General features: G+C 43.0%; 1 protein-coding gene across 6 annotated transcripts in view; it reads left to right on the forward strand.

The window, feature by feature from the left end:
- Nucleotides 1–21,244, forward strand: part of CALD1 (caldesmon 1) — a 188,341-nt gene that overhangs the window by 140,490 nt on the left and 26,607 nt on the right. For 5 of the 6 annotated variants that reach the window (XM_041753119.1, XM_041753120.1, XM_041753122.1 and 2 more), the window contains 4 exons: nt 6,614–6,760; nt 11,672–12,677; nt 13,994–14,068; nt 19,024–19,166. In XM_041753119.1, the coding sequence (XP_041609053.1) occupies nt 6,614–6,760; nt 11,672–12,677; nt 13,994–14,068; nt 19,024–19,166 (1,371 nt within the window). The remainder of the gene's footprint in view (nt 1–6,613; nt 6,761–11,671; nt 12,678–13,993; nt 14,069–19,023; nt 19,167–21,244) is intronic. The other variant, XM_041753124.1, reaches the window with a different exon arrangement.

The following is a 21,244-nucleotide window of genomic DNA, read 5'->3' on the forward strand; positions in this document are numbered from 1 at the left end:
CAAATGGTAACCTACTGGTAGGATGCTTTCTTTGAGGTGGCAAATTTATTCAATCTGTTAGAATTTTAAGTGCCATATTCTCTTTTAAAATATAGGAATGTGGCACAGGCAATTAAGGAAAGCAGGTAGACTTAGAAACTGATCTGAATGGGGACCTCTTTAAGTCTTTAATAAAATCGTGCTGGCTTTAGTAGCACATACACTCAAATTGTGATACAGAGATTAGCATGGCCCCTATGCTTGCAATTTTTGTGCAAAACACACAAATTCGTGAAGGGTTCCATGGTGGGTTTTTTTTTTCAAAGTGTTTAATAAATAGGCCTCATTTTAGTGCCTTGAGCCTTTTATTTTCTCTGTGGCTTTCCTCACTTAACCTGTGGATCTGCGTGTGTATCTGTGTATCGGTGTGCTTACGAAGCATGGGGAATGTGGAAAAGCAAAAGGGTTGGAAGGTGACAGTTCAAAGTCTATTCAGTGGTTCCTGTAATCTCTTGCTGTGCACTTGTGGTGCTCCAGTGGTGAAGGTACTGGAAGAGATTTCCAGATTCATATCCACACCAAGTATGTCTGGTCTGTAGTCTGACAAATAACTGTTTTAGGTATGAAAGACTGTGCTTCAAATATATATAAATGCAGTGGCTTGTAAGACAGATTCTCTTTTATGTAGTGTGCATTTATAGACACTTTATAGAACATTTTATTAGTAAACATCAAAAATAGAAGCAATTGTCATGATATCTTAATGTTTCTTGATATTTTATTTTTTAACTTTTTTTTAGGGCAACTCATTTTAGAGAGAGAAAGAGAGAGCACGAGTGGGAGGGGCAGAGGGAGAGAGAATCTCAAGCAGACTTCTGCCAAGCACGGAGCCTGATGATGCTGAGATTATGACCTGAGCAGAAACCAAGAGTCAGACACTGAACCGACAGAGCCATCCAGGCACCCGTCTTGATATTTTAAAAGGATCCACATTCTCAAAATAGTAGAAACCATTACCATGCAAGATATAGAAGATTCAATATGTTCTCTGGTCCTGTCAGTTAGCAGTAGCCTTAGTAGGCTAAGTAACATCTTAATATACGTTGCTGTGTCTTGGTTATTTGAAATGACAGAGCATGGGGGAATTTGCCACTTAGAACAACCTGGAACAACTACAGAATCTTTCCAATTTAAGTGAACATGTACTATTCCACTTCCCAGTATCTACCCTATAAAAACACAGGGGTGCACAAGAAGGCATTGCAGCACTGTAGGCAGCAGAGAAAAACTGGGAAAAACCCAAATGTCTGTCTGTAGGAAAATGGTTAAATACACTGAGGGATCCTGTGCAGGAGACAATAGGAACAAATTGTGTCTTGGTGAACTGATTTTGAAAATCATCAAATATATTGTTAGATTTTTTTAAATTGTAAAATAATTGCATCATATATGCCACATGTGTTTAAAGAAAAAAACAGACTAGCAAGATTGCAAACCCAAACATGATTAACTATTTGGTTGTCCAGTTAATTTCTCAAATTAGTACTGTGATTATCAACATAGAATAGGTAAATTTGTATTCATTATAGACTCAGTCATACTCCTTTTTCACTCTCTAGGTCTTTCATGCTCCTAAACATGCAATAAAATCAGCTTCCTCCCCCTCCATGAAAGTGGTGATTGCATTCCCTTATTCTATTTTTAAACACGATTTCCAGATAAGATGTCTTGTTTGGTTAATAAAATACATTGCCAGCATTTTTGCTTGGAAACTTTGTACTGTAGTCTCAAATCAAAAGTAGCAAAATGTAAAAAAGACAAGATAAAAAGAAATAGGGCAATATTCTTCAGACTGTGGGGAGCACGGGATAAAAACAAAATGAAACAGCCTATACTATAGGTGAAATTCTAAGAATTTTGCTGATGTTGTACAATTCTTGAGAAAGATTTGATGGGGAAAATGGGTTGAGGGGAACACTGAGGTGAGATGACTGGTGCCTTGCTCCGGTGTCTTACTGTGGAAGCTTCACTGCTTCCTCTTTCTCTCATCTAGTCTCCATTTAGACCATGGCCCATCCAAACGTAGACACTCATTCCTCAGTGATTTCCTTATTTGCCGTGTGTGCAGTACTTTTATTTATTTGAACTTTCTGTCTAAATGGCCCAGCATGTAACATGATTATCTTGTTGCTTGAATATACTGAGGCAATAGAGCTCTAGTGGTAAAAACTTAAAACGTCTTTGGTGTGAAAGCCATAGCATTCCAAGAAGGTTTTCCCATTGCATAGTTGTGTTTTTTTCTTATAACACCAGAGCTTTTAAGCTGCTGGTTCTGGGAATGAAAGAAAAACCAGTCGTCTCTGCTTTTTTCATACCACTGACACAATCAAATAACATCATGTAATTTTTATGGACTTTAGAGATTTTTTTAACATGTATTCACACACACACACACACACACACACACACACACACACACAAATATTTAATGAGCCATTTTGCTCCTAGCAGCACTAGCTTTCCAGTGGTAATGCTGACTATATCTTTCCCCAGGTATTCTCCAAGAGAGGAGCGAAGGTAGTTAGCAGAAACAAGGCGTAATACTCCATGGTGAACCTGCTTACACCCAGCATGGATGGGAAAATCATCAATTCTGGACAATCAAAAATTTTGTTTGATAGAAGTGCCTTCCCTATCATTTTTGAATTACCAGTTTCTTAAAAGAATAGATCACAGTCAAATGATTAAATCTCTAATAAACATAGTTTAGTCATTCTCAGATGATTCAGAGGAACTTTGAGTCCCTCTGAGAGGGATCCCCCAAGTCATCTGGGAGCAGTAGCAGCATATCACTGGACTGGTTACTGCTGGCATCTGCTGAAGTTTCACAGAAGGAACAAAGGGATCAATACACTTTTATTATTATAATCCAGTGGGTGGTTGGGTATGATTTTTACTAGTCAGCATCTGGTGTGCGGAAAATCAGAAATGTTAACATTTTGGTTTTACCTGAGTGTAAAGCAGAGAGTGTGCTAACATTTGGATTTATTAAGGATGCTGTGTACTCATCTGTCCTTTCGGACAAATTCTGCTTATGGTGGAACTAGCACTCACTTACATTGCTGGTGCTATATACCTTTCTGAAAAGCAATTTGCTGACATGCCTTTTAGATGAAGATACTCTTAAACTCAGAAATGCTAACTTCTAAGAATTTTTCCTAGACAAATGATAAAAGTATATCTATAACGATGTCCTTTGCAGCCTTGTTTATAATAACATAAAGTTAGAAAAATCTTAACTATCTATAGAAAATAGGTTGCATTATAGTACATCCATATAATATAATATAATTGCTGTGTAGATCTAGACATAGAATAATACTATGTTGCTGTTGAAAATTAGGTTTTGCTAATTTGTTAAAAATAGTCATAAATAAAGTAAAGAAATTATTTATGAAGTGCTACCTATAACACAATCCCAGTTTGTTAAAAATAGAAATATTAGGACACTTGGGTGGCTGAGTCTGTTAAGCATCTGCCTTCAGCTCAGGTCATGGTCTCAGGGTCCTAAGATCGAGCCCTGCATCACATCGGGCTCCTTGCTCACCAGGAATTCTGCTTCTCCCTCTGCTCTTCCCCACCCTGCCACTCATGCTCTTTCTCTCTCTTAAATGAATAAATGAAATCTTTTAAAAAAATAAATAAAAGTATGCATGCATAACAAGATGTCTGGTAAAATATATCAGATATTAGCCGTGTGCATATCTGAGTGGTGTGATTAGGGAGCTGATTTTCACTTTCTCTTTCATGCATCTGGTAGTGTCTGGTGTAAGCAAATAAGAAATGTATGTTACTTTTAGAATCAGAAAAATGAAACAATTGCGTTGTTTTCCATTTTGAAAGAAAGATTAAATAAACGTGTGGTAATCGTGTGAAGGGTAAGCTGCTATGGGAGAAACCTAAAAGCTGAGCAACTACTGAGGCTCATGTAGGGAGTTTAAGAGTCGAAGAATTTCCACACATAGCAAGCATCTGGCATGGACAGAATTTCACTTATAAAGTCAAGTGGGCAGAGCCAGCAACTGGGCATGTTGTGATTCAAAATACCCTGGAAGTATTTTGGCTCCCTGTTTGTTTTTAACTTTGAAAAAAACATTAATGTGTGTCTTTATTAGTAGTAATAAAAGATCCTTAAAAATCTAGCTCTGATAACTGTGTATCCTAGAAAAGGAGCTATCAATGAAGAAAATCAAAACAAGAAGAGTTAGAAGAGACAGAGGAGTGAGTGGTCTGGTCTTCAGGCCAGCCCTCTGAGGAGAAATCCAAGGTGAAGAAATGTGGATAGGAGGCAAATCTAGTTGGGCAGATGGGAGATTGAAGGCAGTAACTTCTCAAATTGTTCAAATGTAGTGGGAAATTGAGGGTTCCACGTGAGATTCCATTTAGGGGAAGGTGGGGGATGGGGGAGTTGTTTTTAGCCTAGGATGTCCCAGATGGAGCTTTTAGGTCTCTTGCTTGTTTTGGAAAAGAAAAGCCCCAAGTAGTAGCCAAGACCTCACGGCTGATCCAGAGATGTAGAAGAGCGAATTAAGCCTTTCTGTTTGATTAGCTTGGGAAGCAGTCATTAAGGACTCATTCTCCCTGCTGTGGTTAAAGCTGTCTACTGAGAAGTAAGCCAAAGTAATATTAGGCCAAGAATCTGAAGGCTAAAGCCAAACCACTGGGAAGGGCTTTTGACTGCAAATTACAATGTGATTGAATTTGAAAGGAACACTCGATTCATGTCGTGTTGTCCCCTCAAATTCAACCAGTCTAAAATTGAACTCCTCTTTCCTCTCAAAGCCCCTCCTCAACTGAACTTTGCTAATAACAACAAAGTATTGCACTGTAGAATGCCTTACCGTGACATGTCCAAGATTTCATTGGATTGTCATGCACTTATAGGCAAGGGACTTTAACTTAGGTTAAAGGGCTGCCAGCTAGGAAGAGAGCATTTCTAGAAATCAGGTTTACTGAGTCCTCCTCTAATGACATCACACCACCCTCCTCTCCATATCTGGTAGAAATAAACCAGTCAGTTTCACAGAATTACTGTGACATTTTATTTATATTGGCATTTGAGTATTGTACACCGGCAGATTTTAGTAAGGATGAAGTCAGATTTTCTGAAGTAACAAAGAGCAAACCAACCAGCCTTTGGGATTGTTAATCTTGTTTTGTATAGGTGAAAGACATGCATAGCGTTCTTATTATTGAAGTCAGAAGGCAGAAACAGATGAAATAAAGTCTGGATCTAAGCCTGAAAATGTCTAATTTGTAATCTAACACAAGCATCATCAGCTCTAGCAGGTACCTATTGTTGGTACCAATTATACAGTTCTGCCGTTTTATTTTCTTTTGTTAGTAAATTATTTTAGGCTTGTCATTATTAAAGAATTATAAGCATGAAATGTTCACATACCTGGATGTCTATTTGTGGACGTGTAAGGAACATGTAAGGAGCATGATAAGGAACATGATAAAAGCACTTTAACTGCATAAAGTAAAAGGCAGGGCCACCGCACAATGCAGCATCATCCCAACCCATGGCCGCACCAGGCTGGCTGTCCCAAGGCCAGGGGGCCAGCCAGCCCAGCCATGCATCCTTGGCTCTCTGTATCTCAGTATGAGCTCCTCCTTCACAAGGAGCCAGGGTAACCATGCAGGTCATTTCCTCTTGAGTTTGGACATCTATAGTTCCCCACCTCCACTTCCTTATTTGGGAATAAGTATTAATGGAAATGTATGCAACATAGAGATAGTATAATTTTCCTAAATTGATACTTGATTCAAACGAATCTACAAAAGTGAATAACACCTATGTGTGCAAATCCCTCCATGCATCTTCTATGTACCTCAGCTCTTGGGTTTCTATGATATACACCTGGGGCTACCATGGTGGGCCCAACGTGTGGGTGGTAAGATACCAGTGCATGTTGTAAAGGAAAGGAGGCAGCCTTACAGAGAGCCACACTCACCGACTTGGAAGCCCTTGTCTCAGTTGTCAATAGCACCCCCTCTCACCAGTGAAAAGGAACTGAAGGGAAAAAATAAAATCCAAGCCAACAAGGAAGGTATCATATTCTCAATTTTAATTAGCAGTTTGGGCTCATTAATGCCAAAATCCTGGATTGATGACTTGATTCTTTTCTGTCCTTTGTGACAAAGTCTACACAAATAATCCATACACCATGCTGAACCTTTTAAATACGTGTTTTGATTATTTTTTGGTTCAATGCTTTGATTTCTGCTTCTAAACCTTAACATGTCAATAATCAGGTTGGTTAAAGAAATCTAAAGATGCTAACCCACTGTCTCCTGCTTGTGTGTAGATTTTTTTTTTTTTTTAGCTTCAGCTACTATTTGATCACTGTGAATTATCCTCTGTACCTATTAGACTCGTGCTTTTCAGATACTTAAAAGTTTGAAAACTATTCAGACCAAGTCTTTATATGGAATAAAAGGATCCATTTAGAACTCTCTGGTTCAGTCAGTGGTTGAGCTCAGGAAGGGTCTCCGGGCTTATCCTGCAAAGAAGCTGGTGAAAGTGGCCAGCAGTTGGCATGCTCAGGAGATTGTCCTTGTCGTATTGCAGGATCGCCTACCAGAGGAATGACGACGACGAGGAAGAGGCCGCCCGGGAACGGCGCCGCCGAGCCCGGCAGGAGAGGTTGCGGCAGAAGCAGGAGGAGGAATCCCTGGGGCAGGTGACTGACCAGGTGGAGGTGAATGCCCAAAACAGGTACCATCCTCTTCAGAATGGACAATTTCTAAGTTATTTCTCAGCCTGTCTAATGAAGGAAATATGTTGGGCGAAGCGTTCCCTTCTCAGCCCAGCTCAACTCTCTCGATCCAATTAGTTCAGTCATGTGGTGGTCATTGTAGGTGCCTAATCAGATTGGACAGTCCAACTGATGGATAAATGGATGGATGGATTTTTATTTATTTTTTGGACAGCCAAACTGATTTAGATATTCAGACACCACTACTCTTTTCTCTTCCCCTTCTCATCCCTTCAACACACCCCACTTGAAGGTGTTCTATTTTATAGTCTAGTAATCTTTTTTATTTACTAAATATGATGGGTTATACCTTTAAATAAGGAAAACTGTATTCATTCTTTAGGTATTGTCATCTGTTTTGAACTGAAGATTTATTAGTTTAGTAGTCCTCTGTGCCTACCAGTAGCAAGTAAGATGTGAAAATTTTTTTTATTTTTATTTTTATTTTTTTTAATTTTTCTTTATTTATGATAGTCACACAGAGAGAGAGGGAGAGAGGCGGAGACACAGGCAGAGGGAGAAGCAGGCTCCATGCACCGGGAACCCGACGTGGGATTCGATCCCGGGTCTCCTGGATCGCGCCCTGGGCCAAAGGCAGGCGCCAAACCGCTGCGCCACCCAGGGATCCCCAGATGTGAAAATTTTTAAAAGATTTTATTTAATTATTCATGAGACGCACAGAAAGAGAGAGAGAGAGAGAGAGACAGAGACACAGGCAGAGGGAGAAGCAGGCTCCATGCAGGGAGCCCGACATGGGACTCGATCCCGGGTCTCCAGGATCAGGCCCCAGGCTGAAGGCAGACGCTTAACCACTGAGCCACCCAGGTGCTCAAGACTTGAATAATTAAAGTAGACATAAGTTTACAAATGTCTTATTTCTCCTGATCTATAGCCTCAATCAGTATTCTCTGATCACTACAATATTCGGCAAGGTTCAGAATCCTGCTTAATGTAATGTAATTATTCAAACAAGCTTTTGAGTTCAGTAGCACATTTTTTTCCTCTTACAGGCCTTGGTAGTGAGCAGGACAGTTGAAAACCCTTACTAGGGTCAACTTCTTCAAAATGGGCTTTTATAAGTTCATACATGCAAGGGCATATAGTTCGTCATGCCACTTGGTAGTATATGTCACTTATATGCCCCAAGGTAGAAAACAGATGAGAATATTTTGGGGTGGGGATGGAGAAAAAAACTAAGTTTTATTTGCAATTATGGATTGGTTAAATCTAATGAAACTACCACACAAGATCTCATGTGTGGTTTTGGTTTTAGTCTATTTTATTTTGTGTGGATTGGGAGGGCATTGCTGATAGTTCCTTTAAGTCAATCTAACGAGAAAATCTAGAGGAAAATGGTTCTGGCCTCTTTAACCTCAATATGAGTGAGTGGCTACACAGGTTTCTGAAAGTCTTGAAGATACTATCAGGCAGGATGAATTCAATAAGGAAAACTATTGGTTAGATGGAGAAGTCAAGACCTTGTTTCTTGGGGAGCAGCTCCTAATTAGGGAGGAGATATGGCGAAGGGCTTGTAGGTATATACTCTGGCATTCACTATCTGGCTCTGAATTCCAACTTGGCTTTTTCCTGTGTTTCTTCAGTTAAATGGAAATGAAAATTGTCTCTCTCTCTCAGGAATATTGTTAAATTTAAATGAGATCACTATATATGAAACACAGAGTGCCTTGCACATAATAAGCACCTAATTTTAACTATTATCAGGAAAATCATATCAGAGCCTTACAGAAGAGGCCTGCATAGTCATTACCGCCTTTTCTGTTTTTGAGCTGAAGGGGAAGGGAAAGGAAAAGTTTTAAAATGGCATTCTAAGGCCTTTTCTGAATCTGGTTATTAGGGAGTGATCAACAGCAGCTTAAAAGTCACTAGTAGTATTCTTGCTTTTAAATTCCTGCTCCTACATGGGTTTCTCTTCTTTTTTTTCCATTTATTCTAATTATTTCATGCTGTTGGTTGATTCACAAGTTCTTCTTTTTCAGAAAAGCATATTCTTTTTTTTTTTTTTTTTAAAAGATTTTATTTATTTGTTTGAGAGAGAGCATGAGCAGGAGTTGGGTTTAGGGGCAGAGGGAGAGGGAGAAGCAGCCTCTCTGCCGAACAGGGAGCCCAATGCAGGACCCCAGGATCATGACCTGAGCCAAAGTCAGATGCTTAACTGACTGAGCCATCCAGGTGCTCCTTCAGTAAAGCATAGTCAGATCTGAGAACATATAATTTGTCTCTGACATATTAATTACCCAAGAATTAGCATTCTTTTTGGGGCTGGACAACCCCAAGGGGTACTCAACTTATACTGACAATCACTGTTGCAAAGGAAAATCCAGTAGAATCTCGTTTGCTGTTGTTTTGAGAGAGAGAGCATTGGGAGGGCAGTGCAGAGGGGGAGAGAGAGAATGTTAAGCAGGTTCCATGTCAGCATAGAGCCCAAAGCAGGGCCAGTGGCACAACCCTGAGATCATGACCTGAGCCGAAATCAAGAGTCGGACGGGTAACCTACTGAGCCACCCAGATGTCCCTATCTGTTAGTTTCGTCTGGCTAACACTTTGGAATTTGTGGAACCTTTTAAAAATTATTTTAATTCAGTTGATCCAAATTCCTTACATATAGACTTTTCTCCTTCAATTTTAAATTATTTGTATTTTTAGGGAAATTTAATACTTCTGTCTAATTCATTGAGGCAGTTCCTACAGCACCTATGGCAAAAGTTAAAGCCAAGAAAACTTAAAATCTAACCTTTCCTCTACCATTTCTTATTGTTAAATGCGAAATGTTTTTCCAAAATTAAGTGAACTCGAACTTCAAATGGGCCCGGTTCAGTATGAACCATGAAATTTGATGGAGTTTCTAAACATTGCAAGACATATTTTTCCAACTCTGGTCACAGTTTCTGGTATCACATGACTGGTGGTTTCCTTCCAGTGGGAGACCAACAGCCCTGGCTTTGAGCTAGAATAGCGAGTGAGGGCATAGATATGGTCCAGTTTAGTTTTTAGAAATTTTCTTTTCTTTTTTAATAAATATCAAATTTAACTATTCTTTGTCTACTATAGAGAAGGATAAGAGACCGTTTCTTCATGGAACTCTTGACAAAGAGTGCAGATGGTATACGTATTAGGGTAACGTCAGCTGCTCCAACAAGGAGCTCCAAACTTTAGTAATTTATTTTTTCTTATTTTCTTATTTTTTTAAAGATTTTATTTATTTATTCATGAGAGACACACAGAGAGAGAGGCAGAGATACAGGCAGAGGGAGAAGCAGGCTCCATGCAGGGAGCCTGATGTGGGACTCAATCCTAGGACTCCGGGATCATGCCCTGGGCTGAAGGCAGATGCTCAGCCGCTAAGCCAGCCAAGCATCCCCAAACTTTAGTAATTTAATGCAGCAACACAAACGAGCCCAAAGTGGGTATTTTTGAGTAGTAGACAGAACTGAGTAGTAGAGAGAACTGGTCACCTACTTTCTTCTTGTGACTCTGTCAGATCCTGGGGCTTTGAAATTTTCTGATCTAGTCAGCAGACAGAAATAGTAATGGTAGAGAATGCACTTCTGATCCTTTTTTTTTTTTTTAAACAATTTTATTTATTTATTCATGAGAGACACAGGGAAAATGGCAAGCACAGGCAGAGGGAGAAGCAGGCTCCCTGCAGGGAGCCCGATGCAGGACTCGATCCCAGGACCACGGGACATTGCCCTGAGCTGAAAGCAGGTGCTTAGCCACTAAGCCACCCAGGTGTCCCTGCACTTCTTCCGAATTGTGTTGGTATAGAGCATCACTTCCGCTCACACTCTGTTGGAAATTACTGGACATACGGCTCTCCATAGGTACAAGGAAGAAGGGAAGGCAGGAAATATAATCCTTGATGGACAATTACTTCCCTGGGGCTGTGGAAGGAGGAGCACGAATTGTGATGGACGGCTAGACGTCTGTGCCACGAGGGTCACCGACCTAAGGACAGCATCCCCACACCAGGATGTACACGTGCTTCCTTTTCAAGAACCTTGTGCCCCACAGATCCAGCTCAGGAATTCTAGGTGACATGGCGACAGGTAGAAATACTCTATGATAATAGAGGCATTCACTCATTTCTCAGTTTGATCCTTATCTTAGTTTGAGTCACCCAAGAAGCAGATTCTGAAACAAAAAGATGCAAGCAGGGACGCCTGGGTGGCTCAGTGGTTGACCACCTGCCTTTGGCCCAAGGCGTGACCCCTTGGGTCCCAGGATCGAGTCCCACATCGGGGTCCCTGCATGGAGCCTGCTTCTCCTTCTGCCTGTGTCTCTGCCTCTCTCTCTGTCTCTGTCTCTCATGAATAAATAAATAAAGACTAAGAAAAAAAAAAAGGATGTAAGCACAAGTGGTTCATCTGTGAACGGTTCCCAGAGGCACACGGGGGCATCTCGGGTGAAACCTGGAAGGGATAGCCACCCAAGAAAGATCTCGCGGCCAACGCTGGACTCCGGGGCTTGCTCCTACCCCGGGGGGTGCTCAGAGACCCAGCGGGCACAGGCACCTCAGAGTTACCCAGCTCCAAAGACCGAGGGGGCCCAGGTATATATACACTAATGCTCCCCCCTTTTGTTTGATGGTTGCTCCCAAGAGGCCTTAGCCCCCAAAGCGCTTCTGGCCAGTGGGGATGATGCCAGTGGCCAGAGAAAGACGGGGGACCAAGGCCTGTATGTGTGGGGGGGGGCCTGCCGAGAGCCAGGCGGGCCGGATGGTGGTATGGGGTGCTGGCCTGGGGGGGCAGGGGACCCCAGCCTCCCAGCCTGCGCCCTGGGCGCACCAGGCCCGGCGATCCGGCGGGCGCGCTGACCTGCCCCCTGTCCTTGGTGTCCTTTGTGTTGTGCAGTGTGGCCGACGAGGAGGGCAAGAGCGGCGCGACCCCCGCCCCGGTGGAGGGCGACGACGAGGCCGCGCTGCTGGAGCGCCTGGCCCGGCGGGAGGAGAGGCGCCAGAAGCGGCTGCAGGAGGCCCTGGAGCGGCAGAGGGAGCTGGACCCCACGGTGACAGCGACAGACGCCAGCGCGGCGCCGGCCAGCAGAAGGCTGCAGAACAACGCGGGCCCCGGCGAGGCCGCCGAGAAGGAGGAGCAGAGCGAGCAGAGCGAGCGTGAGCGTGGCCAGGAGGGGTACGCCTTCGCGGGGCCCCAGGGGGCCACCAAGCCCCAGCAGAAGAACGACTGCAGGGACACGCAGGAGAAGCAGCAGGAGGAAGAGGAAGAAGGGAAGGCGGAGGAAGAGGAGGAGGAAGAGAAGGCAAAGCCAGGGAGCCGGGAGGAGAATCAGGTAGAGGCGGCGGCGGCAGGTGCAGGCCCCGAGGCAGCGGCCCTGCGCTGGGGACCCGGGCAGCGCGGTGCAGAGGAGCCTGGACCCGAGGAGCGGGGGGCGCGGGGTCCAGCCGAGGCCACGGCCAGGCTGGAGGAGGAAGGAGGGGACACAACGAAGGCCGAGCAGGAGCGCAGGGAGGCGGCCGAGCAAGCCCGGCGGGAAGCCGAGGAAAGAGCAGCTGAGCAAGAGAGGGCGAGGAGGGAAGCGGCCGAGAGGGAGAGGGAGATGAGGGAGAAGGAGAGGGAGATGGAGAGGGAGAGGGAGAGGGAGAGGGAGAGGGAGAGGGAGAGGGAGAGGCTTGCGGAGCAAGAGAGAAAGGCGGCCGAGGAGAGGCAGCGGGCCGAGGCCAAGGACGAGGAGAACGCTAAGCTAGAAGAGCAGAAACTTCGGCAGCTGGAAGAGCACAGAAGTGAGATGCAAGAGAAAAAGCGCAAAGGGGAAAAGGTAGAGGAGAAACTAGAAGGGAGACGGGGAAATGAAAAGACAGCACCAGAAGATAAGCCCCAGACAGCTGTGCAAAAGAAACAGGTACAGTACACATTTTGCACCAACTGTGTGATGCCTGTGACTTAGGAGAAATGTAATGCACATCAGATTTGGGAGCGAGGCATGTTCCTGCAGCGCCCCCCCCCCCCGCCCCCCTGCTTGCTGGTCTGGCAAGCTGTTCATTTTTCTCGGCTGTAGCAATATGCAAGCAGGAAGCAATTAGTGCCATCAGTCCGTCGATGGCTAAGTATTCAATCACCCAAATTTCCCGGGACAGCCAGAGAGAAATTATTTGCTCTGTGCTTGCTTGTTATGAATACCGGAAAAATGAACTGACCCAAAGATGATAAACCTGGAGGTGCTGTGTGGACCTAGAATTCTGCGCCTGCATCTACATTCATTCCTTTTAACAACTGCCCTCTATCATAGGTCTGCATGAGGCAAGAGGACCAGAGCTCTTCCCCTTATCCATGTGTTTGGCACTTAATTAAAAATTATAAAAGCTGGGGAGGGAAAAAAGATATAAAGACTCATGATCAGAAATTTCACCTTAAGAAGGCAAAAATAACCCCCTCAGTATCAGCTGGTAATAAAGGAGGGGAAGAAGCTGGTGTGGAGCTTTCATTAAGTATGTCAAAACCATGATTTGCCATCATGTAGACCTGAGCTTAATGTAGACTTGCAGAAAGCCGTTCATGGCGGGGGCGGCATCAATTTATAACTGACTGGTAATTAATAGCATACATTTTGCTGTTTTTTTACCATCGGGATGACACGAACAAATTCATGTAGCCTGAGAAGGTGAAAGGGGGGTGGAGGGAGATGTTTGCAAGCTGTGAAAGATTTTTTTTTTCTGTCTGCAAGCCTACATTAAAACACTCTACTTAACCACTACCTGCATCCCTACCTCCACAAAAAAAAAAAAAAAAGAAAGAAAGAAAAAAAGAGATGCTTGCATATTCACCTTTGCAGAGAGAACTCTCTATCACTAAGTCTGCATTGTGCCGAATTTGTCTTTCACTCTTGCTTGTTACAAGGGGCTCATGAGCACAGCTACATTTGAGACAATCAGAAACAAAATGCACCAGACCACACATGAGGTTTGCAAACATGCGCAAGGACCACCACGTCACGCTAGATTTCAGTGAGCATGATGGCAGGCACACGAGAAAAAAAAATGTGGTGGAAAGAAACCATCCCACGTTGCTGTTTAGAATCACTGACACTGAGAGTTATGTGAGCACCGAGTCAGCAGCATCCTAAGCCACATGCAAAGTGACCTGAGCACCCTCTCACTCTTGTAAGCTAGAAAGGGCTTCTTTTAAACGAGTGACCTTGCCACTCTTGAAAATAAAAAGGAAGAAGAAAAGGGGGCCAAAGCACAAGCTCAGAGAGAAAAGTCCCAAGAAGACAAGCCTGCCTTCAAAAAAGAGGTAAATATTATTGAGAAATGACCTAATCATAAAGCAACAGAGAGTAGTGTTCCATGACATTTCAGGTCTGCTGATCTCAAAATTATAACCTCTGATCCAGTGTTTTTCAAGCCCTGACTTGATTTCGTGATTCATTGAATGGTGAGATCAACTTAGAGCACCTCGAAGGTAGTTAAGTGTGCCAATGGGCATTTTAGAACACGAAACCAAATAGAAAATATCAGAGGGCATTGGAAGCTGTATTACAGCGTGCTGGAAATTGTCTTTCTTGCTGTGGGTCACAGAAAGCTTGAAAAACACTGCTCTGATCAATTTTTCCCGCTTTCTCCTCTTCTAACTGCTTTTTTTTTTTCTCCTTGAGCCACCCTACTTTCATTTCAATTGTGGAAACTGTCCCAACTGGCTTTGATGAATGATTTAACTTTCCAAGGGAAAAACACTCCCCCACATCTCAGTAGAAAATTCGATGAACTGAAGATGGTATTTGGTTTTCAAAAGAAAAGTTTGGCCGAGGGTTCTGCATTGCATTTCTGAGGCACACACAGGAGCTGGTGCCAAGGTGTTTGAGTGTAGGTAAGTAAGCGAGTCAGTGGAGCCGGGGCAGCTGCAGAGAGAGGGTCATTACGCCCCACATACTCAAAACACCACATAAGAAGGCCGGGCCTCACTTTAACCATTGTGCTTACGTGAGCCCCCATGTAATCCTAAAAGTTGTGACGATGTCTCATAAGTTCAGAGTGCGTATACATGGCCAAACTAAATTATCAAAGGTAGGAAGGAGGATTCGGATGCCTTTGCCCACAGGAGCGCATCAGAGCTGCTGAGGGCCAGCTAGAATCCTACTGCCCTTCCCTGCCCATGATGGGACATATCAAGACACAGAAAAATCCGTATTTAGAAAATTAGATAACCAGAGGAAGCAGGGGGGATGATTAGTTTCTTAAATACCTTTTCCTAAGATTCACAGGGAAAAAAAAAAAGCAAGAACCCTAGATCATGTTCTATTTACTTTAAGACGGATGGGCCTTCCTGTTTCTCATAGAACCTGAGGGGGTGTGGGAGTAAAGACCGAATGCCAACCACTCATCTACAGGAAGGTGGGAGCGTGGGTGCTAAGAACTAGAAAGCTGAATTTGGCTCGAGTGAGCAGCAGCCAAGGAAATGGTTGAACACGTTGGGAAGCACTGTTCTTGTTTCTTAGCAGAAGAACCCCTACAGATTCATCTATGAAATATGAAAAGTTACTGGGAGCTAAACTCAAACAGAAATGTCCCACTTGGGCTCTTGAGTGAAGCTGGTGTTTCGTGGTGAAGGTCTTTATGGAAGGAAGAGGACGTGAGGTCGGGATAGGGATGACGTTCACGTGGAGATGGGGAAGCTGAAAGAACACTGTTTGGGTTCTGTATTTATAATTTAATTGGCTTCCCGAAGATGTGACTTGTTTTTAATGACAGAAACAGTCCCTGTCTATATTAGTGCCCGTGAGCCGGAAAGGGCTCTCATGAACGGTCACCCTAAAGCATCCTTCTGCCTCTTTGCAGAGAAGGCCCCGGTCCAGCAGTGTGGGTGGGACAATGATTTCAGACCAGCCCCCTTCCCAGCTTGCTCTACACTCCGTCCTAGAGTCCCAAAACTTTGGGCCTCTTTTTTATACAAGGCCAGATGAGCCACTCAACCTAGCTAAAAAAAAAAAAAAAAAAAAAAAAAAAATCTAGCATTCCCGCTTTGACATTTCATCTGTAAATTACTAGTTGAATTACTAGATTTCCCCCCTCCAGCTAGTTGTGTGGTTACTTTATGTAAACAACTTCGAATCCTATTTTACATGATTTCTCCATTTCAAACACCCTCCTCCCTCTTTCTTTTTTTTTTTTTAACCTTTTTGTTAAAAAACAACAACAGAAAATTTCCTTTCAAGGAGATATGCTGGATTGGTCAACCGTGAGTAAACACCAGCATCACAGTGAGACTTCTTCAAGAAGACATTTCCAGAAGTCACTCCCATACCTCAGAAAAAAACTCAGTTCTCCCCTGCAGCCCTGCGGTTTTAATTGTTTGTGGCGCTGGATCACAGAACGTCACCAACCTTGACACTTAGCTTTCTTTTTCTCTTCTCCACTTAGAAAATGCGTCTTGTTAGGTTCTTCTCCCTAGCTTTTTATTCTTTTCCTGGCCTCTGACAGAAAACCTATTTCCGGGAGAACTGTTCATATGATATTGAAACTGATATTCATACCAGGTACCACACTTTCCCAAACATGGGCATGCATATAAATCACCTGGAATCTTATGAGAGGCAGAATCTGACTCGGTGGGTGTGGGGGTGGAGTCTGGGCTTACTGACGAGGCCCTCTTGTTTGCAGAGCCAATTGGACCCAGAAAAGGAATTTGAGGTTTCTGAGCCTTAACAAAAATGACTCAAATCTAATCTGAAATATTGTAACTTGCACTAGTTCTTGTCATTCTCCTGAAATCGGGTGATGCAAAGCATTGATCTACAGACTGCCAGCTCAGTCTTTTTGACTTGCTCACTTGATCTTTTGGGTGTCTCTCTGGCACAAGGGCATGTCACTTGAATCCCCTCACCCCCACCATACACCCACGTGTTATCCCACTGGATGTCCCAAATATCCAGAGTTTTATCCACATGTCACATTTGACCAGGGCACCTCATAGGCTAATATTTTCTGAATGTGAAGCACATGAACTCTTCAGGATACTTAGCTATCTATGCACCCATCGGCACAGATTTTCTTCATGGTAACATTCTGACCTAGCAGGTCAAATACTTTTCCCTCAGAATCTCATGAGTTCAGGTTGAATCTATTACTATGCTCCTTAAAATTTAAAGGCACTAAGGAATGAGTTTGTTTGTTTACTGCAAGTAAACACAAACATCACGATGAGACTTCTTCAAGAAGACATTTCCAGAAGTCACTCCCAGACCTCAGAAAAATACTTTCTAAGAAAGTCTTCCAAAGAGCGTATAAGCATACCATCCTCGGCAACTTTTGCCAGTAAAGCAGAGCTTGAGAAAAAGAAGAAGGGAGATTTTTCTTGTCTTAGACATGGATTGTTTCACAAATCTACTTTATACACATTTTTGGTCAATAAATCAGATAAGGCATTTAGGGAGAATGGAAATATCTCTGACTCCAAAATAGGAGAAATGAGTTAAAGGGAATGTCTCTGCATAGTGCTTCCCAATCCATGAAATTTGACTAAGAATGTGTTTTGTGGGTTCCCTGAAATGGGACACTCCTTCCCCCCAAATTTGCATCCCCAGATACTTCTGAACCAGGACATATAAACTCCAGTCCCTGGAATCTGGGGCAATATCCAGCAGCGATAGGTCAGGATGAAAACAGGCATTGCCTCCTCCTGCCTGCCCAATGAATGTTGATTTTCTGTTGGGCAAGAACAGCCACTGGGGAGCTGCAATCAAGCTGTAGGACAAGCCAAAGTGTCCCTCTCTTCTCTTTAGCCTTTCATGGCAAATCAGGAGCCAAGAAGGAAATGGCAGGATGAGGGATTAGGAAGGAATCCTCTGGTCCAACCTCTCTTACCGATGTAGAGCCAACATCCCAGAGAAATTAGGTGGCTTCATTTTAGCCAGTTTGTTGACAATACTAGAACAAAAACTCAGGTTTCCTTTCAGATGAAGCTCTCAGAGAGAATGGTGAAACAACAGCTGCCTTTTTCAGCATGTCCAAGGGACAGCCTTTGAGAAAGATTAAAGTCTTAACTAATTAGGGCAACATGGTAGTCCATCTGTGGTAATTTACTCAAATACCATCCAAAGAAGACAGTCAGGCAAAGGACTACTCCAGGCTCATCAGTAAAGAGAAAAAAAAAATGTACTGTGCTTAGTAAGGCATGCACTTTAGCAGTAAGTGTTCAGAGGGTATCAGAGGAATAGCTGGAAAGAGGTGAGCAATCAGATAAGGGGAGGCCATCCTGGGCAGCCCCTGAAAGCCCAAGTACTTATGCCTATCCTTCCTCTGTTGCTTGCTCTAGAACGTTAGCGTCTTGTCATGGTTGTCTTGAAATGATCATTAATGAACGAGACTCTCCTGTTGAACGAGACTCTCCTGTTTTCACACTCATACTTTAAGAATGGGTGAGCTGATACAGGTAATCTCAACCCCCTATCAAGCTATGTAAGTTCGCTTTACTTGGAAATAACGTGTCTCACTTACTGTGAGGATCTTGTAACACAAGATTCATAAAAATTAAAGCTAACACCCACTCTCCATATATCATCTCCCTCTGTCCCCCCAACAATCACAAAACCACTTCTGGTTTCCTATTCCATTTGAACTGTAGTGGTGGTGTAGTGGTGTGGTGATGACTACAAACATGGTCCCACAAATCTGAGTCGTCTCCCTAAAGGTAGGGTTATTATGTCTTCTATCCTCAGGACCCTAGTTACTCCAAGGGTGGGCTTCCCCTGCCACCTGTCAAAACTGGCTTGGCAGATCTGGTAGGTTTCTTCTTTTTTTCCTCAACACGTCTGTGTCCTTTTCAAAGACTCAGTCTTCAACCAAGAAAAATACCTGTCCAACCAACCTGGCTATTCTCCCATCAATGCCACACTAATGATAACTCTTTTCAGTGGGAACTACAAAGAGCGACCTTCCATGAAATTTCCAGTGCATAATAGTTTCCAAACAGTAACACCTCCACTGCTCTTGAAAATAAAACCCCAGTGAAATCAGGGATGATCTTGACTTCCTAAAATTGTGGTCGAGGTCTTTGCACAGAGACTAGAGGACCATAGCTCAAGCTCTAAGAATTTCCTCTGAGCCCAGCTCTACGACATCATTCTCCGGCGGTTTGTTTTACTTCTGAGTTTTCTGACTTCCTAATAATTCTGGGTCTTTTTCGGTGATACCAACCAAAACCTAATAGGATTTTTATCGTTATGTTTCTTCCTGCTGTGTACCGTTGGTCAGATCAAAGACGAGAAAATTAAAAAGGACAAAGAACCAAAAGAAGTGAAGAGCTTCTTGGATGGAAAGAAGGGATTTCCAGAAGCAAAGTCACAGAATGGAGAATTCATGACCCACAAACTTAAACACACCGAGAATACTTTCAGGTAAGAAGCAGAGACAACTTAACAATGACTGTGTCCACTTGTGAAGAAAAAATAATAATTAGCCTCCCTCTCCTGTGCCTCCAGACAGCAATGTGCTAAACGGGCAACATATTTCTGTTGTGAAGTCATTGGCCATTGCCTTAGAGATATTCAGTCAGCAAGTCAGACTATCATCACTAACATAAGACCAGCAGTCATTGCTCAGACAAGGTTTAATCTGCTTTTCCCATCATGTAGCAAAGCAGATCATGCTTAGGATCCATGTTTTTGTTCCCTGACTTAATATGTTCCTGTAAGATCAGTTTGTTAGAAGACATTATGACTGGGGTTAATGTCATTGATTCTCTATGTGGCTCAGCCAATTTCATAAGAGATGCTTGTTGGTACCATATTCAAAAATATATTTTTTAAAGATTATAAATAAATGTTGCTTAAAACTGAGATTGTCCTGTGGCCAAACACTTGGGAAATGTAGTTTAAACTAAGTTAATTAGATCTCTTTAACACAGGACTTTGAGAACACGTGATGTTAATTTGCATTGGGAACCTCAAAGAGGTAGGCATAGGGCATAGCACTAGTGCTCTATTTAATACCCTTTGGAGACTCCTCCTTTTTAAAAAAAAAATTATTTATTTATTCATGAGAGACAGAGAGAGAAACAGAGACATAGACAGAGGGAGAAGCAGGCTCCCTGTGGGGAGCCCAATGCAGCACTCGATCCTGGGAGCCCAGGATCACCCCCTGAACCAAAGGCTCAGTACTGAGCCACCCAGGCGCCCCTTGGAGAACACACTTGCATAGCTTCAGCTTCCCCTTCTCACCCCGCCATCCCCCATCATGTTGAATATCTGGACAAGTGATTTTCAGACAGATAGATACGTACATGCAGATAAATCCTTATTTCTAGTGACAGTGAATACTGAGAGCTCCCCACCAGTTCTGTAGAAGGACTCAAGTTACAGAAGCCTGCCGTGGACACCTGGCTACATGATTCTTTGTGCCCCACTCCTACAAGATACACCCCCTTCAACCACTGGTGCCAAATTCCTACCTCTGTTATGACACTGGGTGCTGTGCCAGATTCCTGGAAGAGTCCTGGGTCCCTGAAACGAGGGTTCCCATGGGTTGTTTTGGCAGCAGTCTTGCCTCTAGACTTTGTTTTTCTGAACAGTTCAAATAAAGTCCACAAGCAAGTATTGAACATATTCCTTACACCAAAGCCTTTGTAGCATTCAGAAGCAAGCAGAACTACTAGGGCTCTGCTCCTCTAAGCAGGCTAGAGTGGGGAAATATAATTGCCCCCAAACAATTTTTCTACACAAAAACTTGAGCAGAAAGGTAGTCACATTTATCCAAGGGAGAGCCTAAGGGAGTAAAAGTGTACAGAAAATGCCTCAGTAAACTGATGAAAGAGGATGTGGAGAACCTATAGATGTTACTTGGCATTGGCAAGAAAGTAGACTTTAAGTAGAACATCAGGAGTTTATTAAGAATTCATAGAAAATCTAGAAATCGAGTTGATTCCAGCTGGTTAGCTGAGTCCAAAGCTTGCCGAAGTGCCAGTAGTTTAATATTTCAAAGTCCTCGAACAGTGTCAGGTTCATGAAAAGTATCCAATGAATATTGCCTAATGATATTACTGTCTTATTATTTGATTGTTTAAAATATGTTTTGTGGTTTGAGTGTATTTTTTGTTAAGAAAAATAATGTTTTGGTTTTTTTTAAGAATCTGTCAGTAGAAAGAAATTTAGTTAACAATTAGCAAACTTGCCAACCAGCTTTAGTCAAAACTCACATTAATAATTAACATGCCCATTGTGTGGAAATCCAGGGAGCTGGGAATTCAAAGAGAAAAATCACAAGGATGGCAACAGGTGTAGCGCTGAGAATTCTTAAATGTGACCTTGGCCCAAATTTTTCCATCTTTGGGCAGAAAAAAAATGACAGCAGCCACCATATCATTAGCTTTTGTTTAGCTGCCAACATAGATTAGTTTTAATTTCAGTTCGAAGTTGATGCCAGTGGAAGTGGAGATGCCTGGGTTTGCTGTATGAACTTATAAAGCAAGCAGCTTTGT

Source organism: Vulpes lagopus, chromosome 4 (assembly GCF_018345385.1).
Source record: "Vulpes lagopus strain Blue_001 chromosome 4, ASM1834538v1, whole genome shotgun sequence".
Lineage (NCBI taxonomy): Eukaryota > Metazoa > Chordata > Mammalia > Carnivora > Canidae > Vulpes > Vulpes lagopus.